General features: G+C 40.9%; 1 protein-coding gene across 4 annotated transcripts in view; it reads left to right on the top strand.

Annotated features, from left to right (window-relative positions):
* The window catches only part of LOC126194749 (integrator complex subunit 8), a 164,160-nt gene that overhangs the window by 78,166 nt on the left and 69,133 nt on the right, over window positions 1-16,861 (top strand). For all 4 annotated transcript variants that reach the window (XM_049933020.1, XM_049933019.1, XM_049933022.1 and 1 more), the window contains exon 8: window positions 1,301-1,538. In XM_049933020.1, coding sequence (XP_049788977.1) covers window positions 1,301-1,538 — 238 coding nt within the window. The remainder of the gene's footprint in view (window positions 1-1,300; window positions 1,539-16,861) is intronic.

A 16,861-nucleotide genomic window follows, 5' to 3' on the forward strand; every position in this document is an offset into this window, starting at 1 on the left:
CGTCTTTCCCTCTCCTTCCCTCTTTCCTGATGAGGCAACAGTTTGTTGTGAAAGCTTGAATTTTGTGTGTATGTTTGTGTTTGTTTGTGTGTCTATCGACGTGCCAGCGCTTTCGTTTGGTAAGTCACATCATCTTTGTTTTTAGATATATTTTTCCCACGTGGAATGTTTCCCTCTCTCTCTCTCTCTCTCTCTCTCTCTCTCTCTCTCTCTATATATATATATATATATATATATATATATATATATATCTAAAAAGAAAGATGATGAGACTTACCAAACAAAAGCGCTGGCAGGTCGATAGACACACAAACAAACACAAATATACACACAAAATTCAAGCTTTCGCAACAAACTGTTGCCTCATCAGGAAAGAGGGAAGGAGAGGGAAAGACGAAAGGATGTGGGTTTTAAGGGAGAGGGTAAGGAGTCATTCCAATCCCGGGAGCGGAAAGACTTACCTTAGGGGGAAAAAAGGACAGGTATACACTCGCACACACACACATATCCATCCACACATACAGACACAAGCAGACATATTTAAAGACATATTTGGTCTTTAAATATGTCTGCTTGTGTCTGTATGTGTGGATGGATATGTGTGTGTGTGCGAGTGTATACCTGTCCTTTTTTCCCCCTAAGGTAAGTCTTTCCGCTCCCGGGATTGGAATGACTCCTTACCCTCTCCCTTAAAACCCACATCCTTTCGTCTTTCCCTCTCCTTCCCTCTTTCCTGATGAGGCAACAGTTTGTTGCGAAAGCTTGAATTTTGTGTGTATATTTGTGTTTGTTTGTGTGTCTATCGACCTGCCAGCGCTTTTGTTTGGTAAGTCTCATCATCTTTCTTTTTAGATATATTTTTTCCACGTGGAATGTTTCCCTCTGTTATATATATATATATATATATATATATATATATATATATATATAAACAAAGATGATGTGACTTACCGAACAAAAGCGCTGGCGGGTCGATAGACACACAAACACACACACAAAATTCAAGCTTTCGCAACAAACTGTTGCCTCATCAGGAAAGAGGGAAGGAGAGGGAAAGACGAAAGGATGTGGGTTTTAGAGGAGAGGGTAAGGAGTCATTCCAATCCCGGGAGCGGAAAGACTTACCTTAGGGGGAAAAAAGGACGGGTATACACTCGCACACACACACATATCCATCCACACATATACAGACACAAGCAGACATATATATATTTAAAAAAATGAAGATTGGAAGATTGATAAACAATAACACCCTTACATGATACTTCTGAATGTTACATAACTGCTTTTTTTTCTCCAGGCTTTAAAGGCAGTAATGGGAAGTTTGGGACCAGATGAACGTCATCGTGTAAAACTATTTATCTTGCACCTGATCACCCAGAGTGACAGAGGACCTCTGCTGAAGGAACTTGTACTGAATTCTCCAGATCTCTCCATTTTGTTTGCGAAATCAGAATTAAAGAAAGATGATTCTGAGGGAGTCACTATCCCAGAATTACTTCTTAACACCAACTGGAATGTTCCTGTTGCATCACAGAGTAAGTTTATCATAGGTCCATGTCTTCACAGGGATAATAAAAAATTAATGTAATTGGCTAGAATAGAATTCATATTAGCACTTGAATATTGTAATAAGTCTGTTTATTTATTTACATAAAATGCGTATATTAGAGTTTTCCACGCATCTCAGACAATCTTTTTTGTGAGATTTATGTAATACAATTCAGCTGTAAAACTGTAAAAACTCATGAAGTTAATTTTTTCCACTTAGTAAGTTTACCACATATCATTGTACTATGGATACTTAAAAAGTGATTTTTTTAAATGTAATTGTTCCCTGCTATAGTTTACTTTGCAGACTGTTGCGCGGTTTCTCACTAGTATGTCATTTGTTTTTATGTTGTGGTGTTTCCTTCTAATCCCATCTGTTACGTATCCCCTGACATGGGTTCGTGGGTGACTTTTCCAAACTCTCCCCATTTCCTAACCATTGCCAGTCCTTTTCCTTTATCTCTCTTCCTTTCCCTTCAACCCTTCTGCCAGAAGAAGAAGCCACTGGCATCGTAAGCTTGCACATTTCTTTAACCTTTATATGCGTGTTCTCCTACCACCTCTTGATGAGTAAATTTTCTTATCTACACAGCTATAATATCACAATTAGTAATGTTTCTGTCTTCATGCTTCTCTTGTGACAACATAACAACTTAAATTGGAACCATTACATAAAGAATTTTGTGGAGAAGTCAGACCGAAGAAAGTGATTTTTTTGGCAAAACACGTAGAAGGTAGAAGACATCTGCTAATGAGATTGCCTGCATTGTGCCTGTGTGCCCTCTTCTGGAGTATTGCTGACGGTAGGGAACCCTCATCAGATAGGATTGATGAGGACATCAGTAAAGTTCAGAGTAGGGAAGCATGTTTTGTATTATCATGCAATAGGAGTGAGAGTGTTGTAAAGGTGATAAACAAGTTGTCTGTGGCAGTCATTAAAACAAAACCATTTTTCATTGTGGCGAGATATTTTCACAAGATTTCAGTCACCAACTTCCTCCTCCAAATGCCAAAATATGCTTTTGACTCCTACCCACTAGGGAGAAATGACCATAGTGATGAAATAAGAGAAATCAGACTCTAAAGAAAAGATTTGTTTGTTCATTTTCCCCACATGCTATTCAAGAGTGGAACAGTAACTAAATAATGTGATGTGGTTGTGTATAACTGCTACCCAGTATTTGAGTGTGAATTGCAGAGTAATGATGTAGATGTGCAAATGGATATTTAGTGCCTTTCTGGAAATGAAATATTTTCTCGAGTGTTCACTTCTTCATTTTTTTCATTGTTTGGCTTGTGTTAAGTCCTATGAAAACATTGGAGCTACAATTTCCCCAAATACCTTCACAAATCAGTTCTGTATCAGGTCTGACTTAGTGAATGTATTAATTGATCAGTATGATGTGACACAGGTCCTGTGCAGAATTCCTGGGTAGGGATAATTATCAACTGTAAGCCAATCATTGTGAAATCTTTGTTGTAAAAATGATGAAAAATGAAACTAAATAACTACATGAAAACAAATCAGTAATAATGGACTAAATATGGCTACTCCTCAGGCACTATGTCCTGCTTAAAATTAAAGTTGTCAAGTGTGAACCATGGACCTTTCCATTTGTGGGGAGGCTTGCGTGCCTCAGCTATACAGATAGCCGTACCATCGGTGCACGTAAACATAATTGGGGGTGGGGTGGGGTGGAGGGGGGGGGGTGGTATCTGTTGAGAGGCCAGACGAACATGTGGTTCCTGAAGAGAGGGAGCAGCCTTTTCAGTAGTTGCATGGGCAGCAGTCTGGATAATTGACTTATCTGGCCTTGTAACATCAACCGAAATGACCTTGCTGTGCTGGTACTGCGAATGGCTAAAGGCAAGGGGAAACTACAGCCATAATTTTTCCCAAGGGCATGCAGCTCTGCTGTATGATTAAATGATGATGTCGTCCTCAGGGGTAAACCTCTCCCCGATGTTATTCAATCTGTATATTGAGCAAACAGTAAAGGAAACAGAAGAAAAATTCGGAGTAGGTATTAAAATCCATGGAGAAGAAATAAAAACTTTGAGGTTCGCCGATGACATTGTAATTCTGCCAGAGACAGCAAAGGACTTGGAAGAGCTGTTGAACGGAATGGACAGTGTCTTGAAAGGGGGACATAAGATGAACATCAACAAAAGCAAAACGAGGATAATGGAATGTAGTCGAATTAAGTCGGGTGATGCTGAGGGAATTAGATTAGGATATGAGACACTTAAAGTAGTAAAGGAGTTTTGCTATTTGGGGAGCAAAATAACTGATGATGGTCGAAGTAGAGAGGATATAAAATGTAGACTGGCAATGGCAAGGAAATCGTTTCTGACAAAGAGAAATTTGTTAGCATTGAGTATAGGTTTAAGTGTCAGGAAGTCATTTCTGAAAGTATTTGTATGGAGTGTAGCCATGTATGGAAGTGAAACATGGACGATAAATAGTTTGGACAAGAAGAGAATAGAAGCTTTCGAAATGTGGTGTTACAGAAGAATACTGAGGATTAGATGGGTAGATCACATAACTAATGAGGAGGTATTGAATAGAATTGGGGAGAAGAGGAGTTTGTGGCACAACTTGACAAGAAGAAGTGACCGGTTGGTAGGACATGTTCTGAGGCATCAAGGGATCACAAATTTAGCATTGGAGGGCAGCGTCGAGGGTAAAAATTGTAGAGGGAGACCAAGAGCTGAATACACTAAGCAGATTCAGAAGGATGTTGGTTGCAGTAAGTACTGGGAGATGAAGAAGCTTGCACAGGATAGAGTAGCATGGAGAGCTGCATCAAACCAGTCTCAGGACTGAAGACCACAACAACAACAACAAACACAAAATCAAATGGAAGTAATGCAGGAGTAGGTTTAATAATGAGTAAACAAAAAATAGGAATGCATATTAGCTACTATGAACAGCATGACGAGATAAAAGAAATTATTCAGATAATTATGGGAGACCAAAATTTAATAGTCATGGAGGGCAGGAATTCAATAGTAGGTAACGGAAGAGAAGGGAAAGTAGTAGGTGAATAGGGACTTGGGGGGGGGGGGGGGGAAGGAGTGAAAGAGGAAGCTGCCTGTAGAATTTTGCACAGAGCATAATTTAATCATAGCTAAAACTAGGTTTAAGAATCATGAAAGGAGGCAGTGTATGTGGAGGAGACCTGGAGACAGACACTGGAAAGTTTCAGATTGATTGTATAATGGTAAGACAGAGATTTCAGAACCGGGTTGAAAGTTGTAAGACATTGCCAGGGGCAGATGTGAACTCAGACCACAATTTATTGGTTTTGAACTGCCGATTAAAATTGGAGAAACTGCAAAAAGGCTGGAATTTAAGGAGATGGGACCTGGATAATCTGAAAGAACCAGAGGTTGTCGAGAGTTTCAGATTGAGCATTCAGGAACAATTGACAAGAACATGGGAAATGAATACGGTAGAAGAAGAATGGGCAGCTTTGAAAGATGAAATAGTGAAGGAAGCAAAGGATCAAATGGGTAAGAAGATGAGGGCTAGTAGAAATTGTGGGGTAACAGAAGTGATATTGAATTTGATTGATTAAAGGAGAAAATATAAAAATGCAGTAATTGAAACAGGTGAAAGGGAATACAAATGTCAAAAAAATGAGATTGACAGGAAGAGCAAAATGGCTAAGCAGGAATGGTTAGATGACAAACGTAAGGATGTAGAAGTATATCTCACTAGGGGTAAGATAGATGCTGCCTACAGGAAAATTAGAGAGACCTTTGGAGAAAAGAGAACCACTTGTATGAATATCAAGAGCTCAGATGGAAAACCAGTCCTAAGCAAACAAGAGAAAGCAGAAAGGTGAAAGGAATGGGTAGAGGGCAGACATACTTGAGGGCAGTATAATGGAAATGGAAAAGGTCATACATGAAGATGAGAAGGGAGATAAGATACTGCGTGAAGAATAATTTGATAAAGCACTGGAAGACTTAAGTTGAAACAAGAAACCGGGAATAGATAACATTCCATTAGAGCTACTTGTAGCCTTTAGAGATCCAGCCATGACAAAACTCTTCCATCTGATGACCAAGATGTATGAGACAGGTGAAATACCCTTGGACTTCAAGAAGAATATAATGATTTCAATTCCAAAGAAAGCATGTGGTGATAGGTGTGAAAATTACTAAACTCTCAGTTTAATAAGTCACGGTTGCAAAATACTAACACAAATCCTTTACAGAAGAATGGAGAAAATGGTAGAAATCAACCACAGGGAAGATCAGTTGGCATTCCAGAGAAATGTAGGAGCATGTGAGGCAATGCTAACCCTGTAACTTCCCACAGGTTAAGGAAAGACAAACCTACATTTATAGCATTTGTAGACTTCGAGAAAGCTGTTGACAATGTTGACTGGAATACTCTCTTTCAAATTCTGAAGGTGGCAGGGGTAAAATACAGGAAGAGAGAGGTTATTTACAATTTGTTCAGAAACCAGACGGCAGTTATAAGATTCAGGTGGCACGAAAGGGTGGAATTGTTGGAGAAGGGAGGGAGACAGGGGTGTAGCCACCACCAGTGTTATTCAATCTTTATGTTGAGCAAGCAGTAAAGCAAACAAAAGAAAAATTTAGAGTATGAATTGAAGTCCAGGGAGAAGAAGTAGAAACTTTGAGGTTTTGTGATGACATTGTAATTCTGTCAGAGACAGCAAAGGACTTGGAAGAGCAGTTGAGCAGAATGGATAGTGTCTTGAAAGGAGGATATAGGATGAACATCATCAAAAGCAAAATGAAGGTAATGGAATGTAGTCGAATTAAATTCGGTGATGATGAGGGCAGTAGATAAGGAAGTGAGACACTTAAAGTAGTAGATGAGTTTTGCTATTTGGGAAGCGAAATAACTGATGATGGTCGAAGTAGAGAGAATATAAAATGTAGACTAGCAATGACAAGAAATGTGTTTCTAAAGAAGAGAAATTTGTTAATATCAAGTATGGATTTAAGTGTCAGGATGTCCTTTCTGAAAGTATTTGTATGGAGTGAAGCCATGTATGGAAGTGAAACATGTACGGTAAATAGTTTAGACAAAAAGAGAATAGAAGCATTTGAAATGTGGTGCTACAGAAGAATGCTGAAGATTAGATGGGTGGATCACATAAGTAATGAGGTGGTACTGAACAGAATTGGGGAGAAGAGAAATTTGTGGTATAACCTGACTAGAAGAAGGGATCGGCTGGTAGGACAAATTCTGAGGCATCAAGGGATCACCAATTTAGTACTGGAGGGAAGTGTGGAGGGTAAAAATTGTAGAGGGAAACCAACAGATGAATACAGTAAGCAGATTCAGAAGTATTTAGGTTGCAGTAATTACTTGGAGATGAAGATGCTTGCAAACTATAGAGTAGCATAGAGGCTGCATCAAACCAGTCTTAGGACTGAAGACCACAACAACGACAACAACAACAAGTGTGCTTCAAAACTTCAAAAGCAAATATTGGAGTTTATTTAGTATAAAAACTAGCAATAAATTACGTGATAATCATAAAATTCATACGTTGAAACTGAAGAATATGGAACAAGAAAACACATCTTGGTTTGTTTCAGAAGAAACTGCTCTTCTAACCCAAAACATAAACTGTGTTAAACAAGAGGTTGAAATATATAGACAAAAAACTGTGTTTTTGTGCTTAAGAACTACACTATTTCATTGTGAATACACTGACAAGACAATTAAATTGAAGAGTATCGTAAGACACAATTAGATAATGTGGTTACCAGTTGTTAAAGCCAGGCCAGTTGGAGGAGATGATTCAGACTTTTGAAGATAATGCTTTGGAGCTATAATTTCAGGATTAGGTGGCTGTTCAGACAAGTTTAAAAACAATTATAGAACTAGAGAAAGGAAGAAAAAAATTGCTAAGCAGGAAAACCAACTGGATACACACAATTATCAGTGATCAAGAGGTGTTTCTCCTTTCTTATGTGTCATATTGTAGCGACTGGAGTTTTGATCACTTGATCGTAATGGAGTGTTACAATGATGATGGCTATTGTCATGATTGCTAAAGGATTATAACCTCTGCAGGAAGAACAGTCTCAGTGGGGAGAAAGTTAAAGGAGAAGAAGTCATCTTCATAAACAACTCATACCACTCCTTCTGTCTCTCTGGCATGACCATTTTACAAGATGTTGCTCTGTGTGCAGCATAGGGCTACTATATTGTCGTTGATGAAACAATACACCGTACCTGACTTCTTCGATTTTCTGAGTTTCTGTCAGTTGCTGTACCTTCAATTATTGTGGGAATGGCAACTTTTCCATTCTTTTCAGTGAAATGAACAGGAGAGAACACACTGTAATTCAAACAAGGTGAAAATGGGTGTAAACTAATTGTTACTGCAAAAGAATCTAATACCATGTAATTGGAATGATGGAAGCTGCAAGAAACTGTTTAAGGACAATGCTGTTTGCAGTAGGATGATTGCAAGGCCAGAAGACTGTAGTAAAAAGCAGGAAGACCTGCAGAGAATTGAAGATTGGTGTAGCGGCTGGCAGCTGTCAATCACTGTCAGAAACAAATCTCCACTTTCATACACAACTTTAAAGTGTGCAGCAGTTTTTTCTCAGCAAAAAGAATGTCTTGTGAATCACTGTCCATTTTTATCAACTGAAACCTTGATTCAAGGACTGCATACCAATGTGGAGCGATATGTAACAAGCAATAACAGTGTGCTTTCCCTGCACGTGTTTTTGTGCGTATGCTGCAGATTGACCCAGGTCAGTTGCGTGGTATTGCTTGTTCAACGATGATATATTTCTTTTATCTGCACCCCCCCTCCCTCCCCACCCTCACTGAATCAGCCGACCAAGAGGATCCCACTAACCTAATTGTGCAACTCCCCCACCCTTTCCATTTTAATGCTCCTCGAGCGTACACTTTAACACAGCCACAGGGTTGGTCTGTGCCATCAGTATTTCGTTATGCTCTCCATCATCCTGTGCACACACTGCTTAGTGGGAAGTGCTCCATGCGATGCACTGAAGTACCCACACAAAGCCGTGGCGCAGTGGCTCAAAGAAAGTTGCCAAGACTGGCACAGCAAGCCAAACTGGGCACTGCACAACCTCAGGGTCATGTTTGAACATAAGAGACAGCATCTAGGAATGGGTGGATCACATCACTGGTGTGATCCATTTTGCTGCTGATTCATCCCTGCCAAAGTCTTCAGGAAAACTTAGAAGGCAGCTTGCTCTCTGTTGGAGCAAAGAGTATGGCTCTGCAATCAGAGAAGAGTGTGAGGCACTGTGTAGGTTCAAGTGGAGATCATCAAATTAATGCAGCATTTTCCCACTTAGGTTGTATTTATTTATATTTATTCTGCATTTCTCAACTAGTTTCAGCTTTTAGAGCCATTATCAAATGTTTAACTGAATAAAGAAAACACACTACATAACTGTCAAAAAGTGGGAACACAGTTAAAAACCCAAAACTAGTTTTGGAATAAAGAAATAGTCAAAATAATTACATCCTCAGTGGAAAAATGCTGCATTCATTTAATACATTTTTAAAAATTGAGAAGTCTTCAGTTTTTTGGGTGCTGAGAGCAAAATACCATCATATTTCAAAAGATAACAAGAAGAAATCATGGTAGGAAATGCAGAACTCATTAGCCATTACATCACCCCTTCGATTGTAAGATAGACTTTAAGAGGATCATAGGAAAAGATGCCCACTTCCTGTTCTACTCTACAATGGCATTCTGTAGACTGACTAAGGAGACAGCAAAGAGATTGTGGCAGATCATTCGGTTCACACACTGTATTTACTCGAATCTAAGCCGCACTTTTCTTCCGGTTTTTGTAATCCAAAAAACCGCCTGCGGCTTAGAATCGAGTGCAAAGTAAATGGAAGTTCTGAAAAATATTGGTAGGTGCCGCCACAACTAACTTCTGCCGTCGAATACATGTAGCGCTACACAGGCTTGCTTTGCAGGCATGAAGATAAATACTGCCGCCAAAACCTCTGCGTCAGTAAATTAAAAGAAAAAGGAAGACAAGCTTTTTTTCTCCGCCCCGAGTTTCAACCACTGCATTTTCATACATTATTCAACGAAGTAAATACAAATTCCGTATTGTTCATCTTCGAATGTAGCAGCATTTCAGTGTACTACGAAAATCCAACTGGCAAGACTGTTTGGGGTTTTTGTCAATATGGCCAACTCTACATTCTGAATTTTTTCTTACCTGTGAGAAGAGATGGTTGCTAATAGGAACTTTTATGAATTGTGAATCACATGCAGTATTCTCTTCACAATAAGAATAATATGAATGTAAACATTTTGCCATGTATTCTTTCATGTCTGCTGCCGTCTCATTTAAATCCTGTCTGCCTAATAAACTACGAAACTAGATTGAGACAACAGCAAACGCGGAAGAATATACATACCATGTCATCCAGAATGAGATTTTCACTCTGCAGCGGAGTGTGCGCTGATATGAAACTTCCTGGCAGATTAAAACTGTGTGCCCGACCGAGACTCGAACTCGGGACCTTTGCCTTTCGCGGGCAAGTGCTCTACCATCTGAGCTACCGAAGCACGACTCACGTCCGGTACTCACAGCTTTACTTCTGCCAGTACCTCGTCTCCTACATCCCAAACTTTACAGAAGCTCTCCTGCGAAACCTTGCAGAACTAGCACTCCTGAAAGAAAGGATATTGCGGAGACATGGCTTAGCCACAGCCTGGGGGAGCACTTGCCCGCGAAAGGCAAAGGTCCCGAGTTCGAGTCTCGGTCGGGTACACAGTTTTAATCTGCCAGGAAGTTTCATATCAGCGCACACTCCGCTGCAGAGTGAAAATCTCATTCTGGAAACATCCCCCAGGCTGTGGCTAAGCCATGTCTCCGCAATATCCTTTCTTTCAGGAGTGCTAGTTCTGCAAGGTTCACAGGAGACCTTCTGTAAAGTTTGGAATGTAGGAGACGAGGTACTGGCAGAAGTAAAGCTGTGAGTACCGGACGTGAGTCGTGCTTTGGTAGCTCAGTTGGTAGAGCACTTGCCCGCGAAAGGCAAAGGTCCCGAGTTCGAGTCTCTGTCGGGCACACAGTTTTAATATGCCAGGAAGTTTCATATCAGCGCACACTCCGCAGCAGAGTGAAAATATTCTGGAAACATCCCCCAGGCTGTGGCTAAGCCATGTCTCCGCAATATCCTTTCTTTCAGGAGTGCTAGTTCTGCTAGGTTCGCAGGAGAGCTTCTGTAAAGTTTGGAATGTAGGAGATGAGGTACTGGCAGAAGTAAAGCTGTGAGTACTGGACGTGAGTCGTGCTTCGGTAGCTCAGATGGTAGAGCACTTGCCCGCGAAAGGCAAAGGTCCCGAGTTCGAGTCTCGGTCGGGAACACAGTTTTAATCTGCCAGGAAGTTTCATATCATGTCATGTTTATATTTGTATTATTCTTATGCCTAATAGTGATACAGTCAGAAATGAAGCACGGCAATTGAGTAGATTTTTAAATCTAAGATGACTCTAATTTCTGTGCAGAGTGTAATGTACTAAAGAGGCGTCTGCAAAGATTTTCAAACGGAGAAAAATTTTCGCTAAACTCTCGTTCAGAACATCTTCTCATACGCAGTCTATTATTTGGTTCTTGTTGATCATTATCAAAGATATCAGCAGTGTAAGTAACAACAAATAGCAGTCTCTTGCCATTGTTTTGCTAATGAGACAATTCCTCTCTCTCTCTCTCTCTCTCTCTCTCTCTCTCTCTCTCTTCCCCTCTTCCCCCTCCATCCCCCCCCCCCCATTGTAAGTGGTGGTAGCGCGCACAAAAGCAAGCCATGCCGCGAGCAGCGACAGGCCGTAGACACTCATTATCAGAATGCGACAAACAGTGCATGACACAGTACAGTAACGCATTTTCAGCTTAGAGTAACGTAAGCACCTACAACAAAAACGTCACTTACCAGATCAAAGCAAAATATAGCAATCGATTCAAACCAGACGAAGCACGTGAAAAAGGAAGGGTACCCGTATTAAATACGGACGGAGCACCTGACGTATAGCACTGGCTACCTGGTAAAGCTTCAGTGCTAAGCTTATGACTCGAACCAAGCTACTGTAGCTATATCGTCATTCATTCGACCTAAATTGTGTCTCATATTAAAACGGACCAACTTTGTTTCGACTTGGAGGTGCGGCCTAAAACTTTTCTCTCCCCTTGAATTTTGAGTCTCAAATTTCAGGTGCGGCTTAGATTTGGGAATTTTTTTTTTTTTCCTTGACTTCGAGTCTCATTTTCAGGTGCGGCTTAGATTCGAGTAAATACAGTAGCCACTACTGCTAGCCAGGACTGAGCTTTCTGTCAACATCAAGCAATTACTGTGAATTTTCTGTTGGGGTGCTATCTTGCACTGACTATCATTTGTGGCTTGAATGTGAGTTCTTCAGTATGTGTCCTGTGATTTTGTATTGTATGGACACACTTTGTAGCTGCAGTTGTTTACGTGAATAAATAAGTATTTATCCTTGAATTGATATTTGCATGTTATTCCAACCTAAAGTCACACTAAGGATCTACATTGGTAACTGCAACAGTGGTAAATTCAAGTCGATCCAGATACTATGCATCAACAGTCCAGTGTGCAAACATAGTGCATTGCAATTCATGAATTATGCAAGTGAGTGCAGTGTTGACGTTTAGAGTGTATCGCAACTGACTCTCGGACAACCCAAATTCTTCAAAAATGACTGTCATACTTGCCAGTACAGTGCACTGACAATTACCAGAAATGCCAAACAATGGTGTTTTATGAATGACCTGTTTTGTGACTTCGTCACCACACACGTCTCGCAAGGGGCACATGCCGAACCACATGCATCCACCTGATCAAAAGTTCTTCTGCACCGCATGAGCTATCTTCCAATCCAGTGTTGGCGCAGTCTTCGCCACCAGTCACACCATGTAAGAAAATGGAACAGTTGTCTACATTACCTCTACCAACACTTCTGTGGAAACTGCCACCTTTTCATACCAACCAACCCACCATTTGGTTCATGACATATGATGTCGGCAGTGACAGTACAAAAATTTTCGTACTGCTCTGTCATTTAGGTGAACACATGGACATGATAAGTGACATTCTCGCACAACCAGCAGACAACAAATATTCTGTGGTGGGATCGGCTCTTCTCCAGTGCCTCTCCTGGAAGCATGAAGATCAGCTACAACAAGTTTACTGATGGTATCCTATTCAAGTTATCCTTCTGCTATGCCTATCTAGATGACTTCTCAGTTTTTCCCAAGATATGGACATCCATATCTCTCACCTAAAACAAGATTTTGACTCACTTGTTGCAGGCAGTGCTGTAATTAATGAAGAAAAAGGCCATCTCTGACAACCTCAAGTTTTTTTTTTTTTTTTCCAATCGTATTATCAACACTGCAGGTGTCCACCCTGCACCACAACAAATGGAACTCATTTACCAGTTGCCACCTCCATTAAACTGTCAGAAAGTACGTCAGCTTCTACTGCCACCACCTCCCGTAGGCATCTGCCATTCAGCTCCCACTCACAGAGGCCCTCAAAGGAAAGAACACTAACAATAAATGGAGGCTAATGTGTACCATGAACAAGCAGCAAGCCTTCAACCATCTCAAAGAACATCTCACTCAAGCAGTGACTTCGGCACATCTGCTTTCCCATGCTCAGCTAAGTATAACATCAGATGGGAGTGACTTTGCAATTGGTGCCATCATCAAGCAGGAAGTGGGAAGTGTACAGCAACCAATTCTTGTCGTGTAAACTAATTTTATCACAGAGCAAATGGTCCGCATATGACCGCGAACTCCTAGTGGTCTATGAAGCATGCCATCAGTTGAGGTACAATGTGGAAGCCAGGCCACTAGTCATTTACACAGATCACCAACTGTTAGCAGACTCAGTCTGAAACCCATTGAAAGACTGGTGCCTCAAAAGATTCCGCCACCTAGATTACATTGCGCAATTTATGACTTACACACATTACTTGAAAGGCACAAACAGTGTAACTGCAGTTTATTTCTCATGGATCAATTCTATTTCCTCATGAATTGAGTAATAATTTCACAAAGTCACAACTACAAGACAAACTGTTCCAAGAACTCAGTGATACCATTATTAACCTCAAACTCAAACATTGTCTGGTACCGGGTACAACAATCTGGTACTGGGTACAACAAGACTGATCTTGTGTGATGTGTTACAAAACTGAACTCATCCCCTTGTACCTCATCTGTTTCAGAAGATCATCTTTGATCTGTTGCACAGCTTGTTGCATTCCAGCGTTCAACCGGAAACCTGTCTCGTTACAGGTCATTTCATATGGCCGAATGTCAAAAAAGACTGCAAGGAATGAGCATGCATGGGCTTATGATGCCAAAAATGCAAAGTTGGATACCACAGACAACCACCTTTTGGACAGTTCACAATACCTAAAGGTCAGTTCCAACACATGCACCTTGACCTGGTGGGACTTGTCTCTGAGTCCGAGGGCTATCAATACATTCTTTTAATCATCGAGTGCATAACGCAGTGGTTAGAAGCTGTTCCTCTCTGAAACATGTCAGCATATTCAACAGCCAGAGGACTCATATGCACTTGGATTTCCCAATACAGGTGCCCGGTGTCTGTAGTCATTGATAAAAGTTGACAATTTGAATTTACTCTTTTCAGTGACCCAAGCAACCTCTGAAGCATTTATTGTTATCAAACAGCTGTTTATCATTCACAAAGCAATGGTCTTGTGAAATGATGGCACTGCACGCTAAAAGCGTGCCTTGGCAGCCTCTGGGTAGAAGCTTTACTGTGGGTGCTATTGAGCACGTGGTTGCTGAAGTCCTTTATGGCAAGCCATTTGCTCTCCTCACTGACTTCATACTACAGGTACCACCAGCAGAAACCACTGAAATTCTTGTCCTCATCACCTGTGTTCAACAACACACCACACAGCTCAAGATACCACCTTCATAGCCTCACATCTCCCCAGAAGTCTTCATTCATAAGGCACGTGTGGACTGCAACCACATTATGCTCTGTGTTGGTACTATTCAGCCTACCTTACATCCCTGGTACATGGGCCTGCACGAAGTACTAAAATGTGGCGCACACAAATTCAAAATACCACTGAAAGGGACACCCAGTACAGTATCTATCAACTGCTTAAAACCTGTGTAGCCTTTCCAGGGCAAGTCATCCACGGACGATACACCAACCTCTACTGCTCAAACTGTTGACTCCTGTGAACAGCTATACGATGTGGACATGGCGGCTGTCAAATAACGGCTTCCTTACAGTCACCTCTCCCAGGACACCGTGCCTCTCCTTCACCATAACTGGGGACCACAAAACCTACAGACTGCAGACTGACCATGCTGGACCACCTCCAATGACTGGCATCCTCAACCAGTCCCACTAAGCTGGACTCAGTGCCCACCCACACACCTTCAAGCTATCACCTCTATGCAATGCAATGGGAGTCATCCCCACATATAACCATCTATCACCAACATCACCCTGACTGATGTTGACAACGCCTTACCCACCTCCGCACTGCCATATGGGTGTCAATTGGATGCACCATGTTCCAATCACAATAACAACCGTCCCCCTGGGCTCCACACTTGGGGGGGAGGGAGGTCATCTTTGGGGATATCTCATTGTTAATAACCCCCACTGACTATCAGTTGTGGCTCATGACAAATTATCTCTGGTGTTCTTCTTTTTGCCCTGTGCATATTATACAGAGCATTTTGTAACCACAGTCATATATACAAATAAATAAGCATTTATCCTTGTCGTGTTATGTTGTAATCATTGCAACCTCAACCAGCACTATGGATCTACAACAGGTGCTTTTGATTTTAGTTCTACCAACAATGAAATTTAGAACCAGGGTTTTTCAGTATTGGAGTTCTAGTCAGCATGGCTTCCACCATGCGGTATGTCACCAGGTTATAGCAGCATTCATTGCAGCATGTGAGGCATCTCTGTGTAATTTCATTTACGATACAGGACTTGTGAAAATAAGTTGTTTTAATTCCTCTTCTCAAATATGGGAAAAATCATATGTGCTCAAGTAGTTGTCATAGTGTTGTCATTATCAGCTGTATGGGAAGGGCCTTTGAGCAGGTAATGAACAGCCATCTCATCTAGAATCCAGGCATCTCTTTAGTCATGTGCAGTTTATTTTCATGAGATCGTTCTTGCTTGCACTATAAAGGTGGAGCTCATCATCTATAATATCATTAACAGGACGTATTGCAGATCTTCAGTACAAAGCCAGGTGGAGAGTCTGAATCAGAGGTTTTTACAGTTCTGTGACTATGTAGGCTGCAGATTCCGTGACTTGTGCCATAGGGTGGAAGGGTTTAACATTCTGGGTGCTATGCGGGTCAGGGTCCATTATACAGTGGAGATGGCCACACAAGTAGTGGGTCCTGCGTGAAGTGGACTGGCTGGTTTTCTAGGTTACAGGGTCTCAGGAAAGGTCTTTGGTACCAGAGGGTGCACGGCTAACAAAGGACAAGGGTAGACCTAAGTATATTTAGTGTTATACTTGTAAATTGTTGTAGTAGTGTTAGTAAAGAATGAGAGCTCCAAGCACTAGTAGAAAGCTATGAAGCTCAAATCTTTATAGGTACTGAAAGCTGGTTAAATATGGAGATAGTCAACTGAAATTGTTACCATGGACCTAAGCATGTTCAGAAAGGAAAGATTAAATACAGTTGGTGGTGGAGTGTTTACTGCTGTCAGAAGTAATTTACCATGTAATGAAATTGATGTAGAGGGTTCCTGTGAGTTAGTATTGGCAGTGGTTATACTTGACAACCAGAATAAGTTAATAATTGATTCCTTTTACCGACCTCCTGACTCGGATGATTCACTTGCTGAAAGATTTGAAGAAAACTTGAGTCCTGTTTCAAATAGGTACCTCACTCGTGCAGTTACAGTTGGCGATGACTTCAATCTACCCTCAGTAAATTGTCAAAAATGCATGTTTAAAGTCAATGGCAGGCATAAAAATTATTTAAAATTGTACTAAATGCTTTCTCTGCTAATCATTTTGAGCAGTTTAATGGTTGCGAAAATGTACTTGACCTATTAGCAACAAATAATCCTGAGCAAGTAGGGAGCATCATGACAGATACAGGGACGAGTGACAAACTAACCATGTAAACATAGACCAGATGTGGCGTGATTTCGACAAAAGGTTTCAATGGCAATAGAGAGTTTCATACCAGATGTATTAATAAGAGTTTTTTTATTATGGGAAACTGCAGCTTAAG

This window comes from Schistocerca nitens, chromosome 7 (genome assembly GCF_023898315.1).
Source record: "Schistocerca nitens isolate TAMUIC-IGC-003100 chromosome 7, iqSchNite1.1, whole genome shotgun sequence".
NCBI classification, from domain to species: domain Eukaryota; kingdom Metazoa; phylum Arthropoda; class Insecta; order Orthoptera; family Acrididae; genus Schistocerca; species Schistocerca nitens.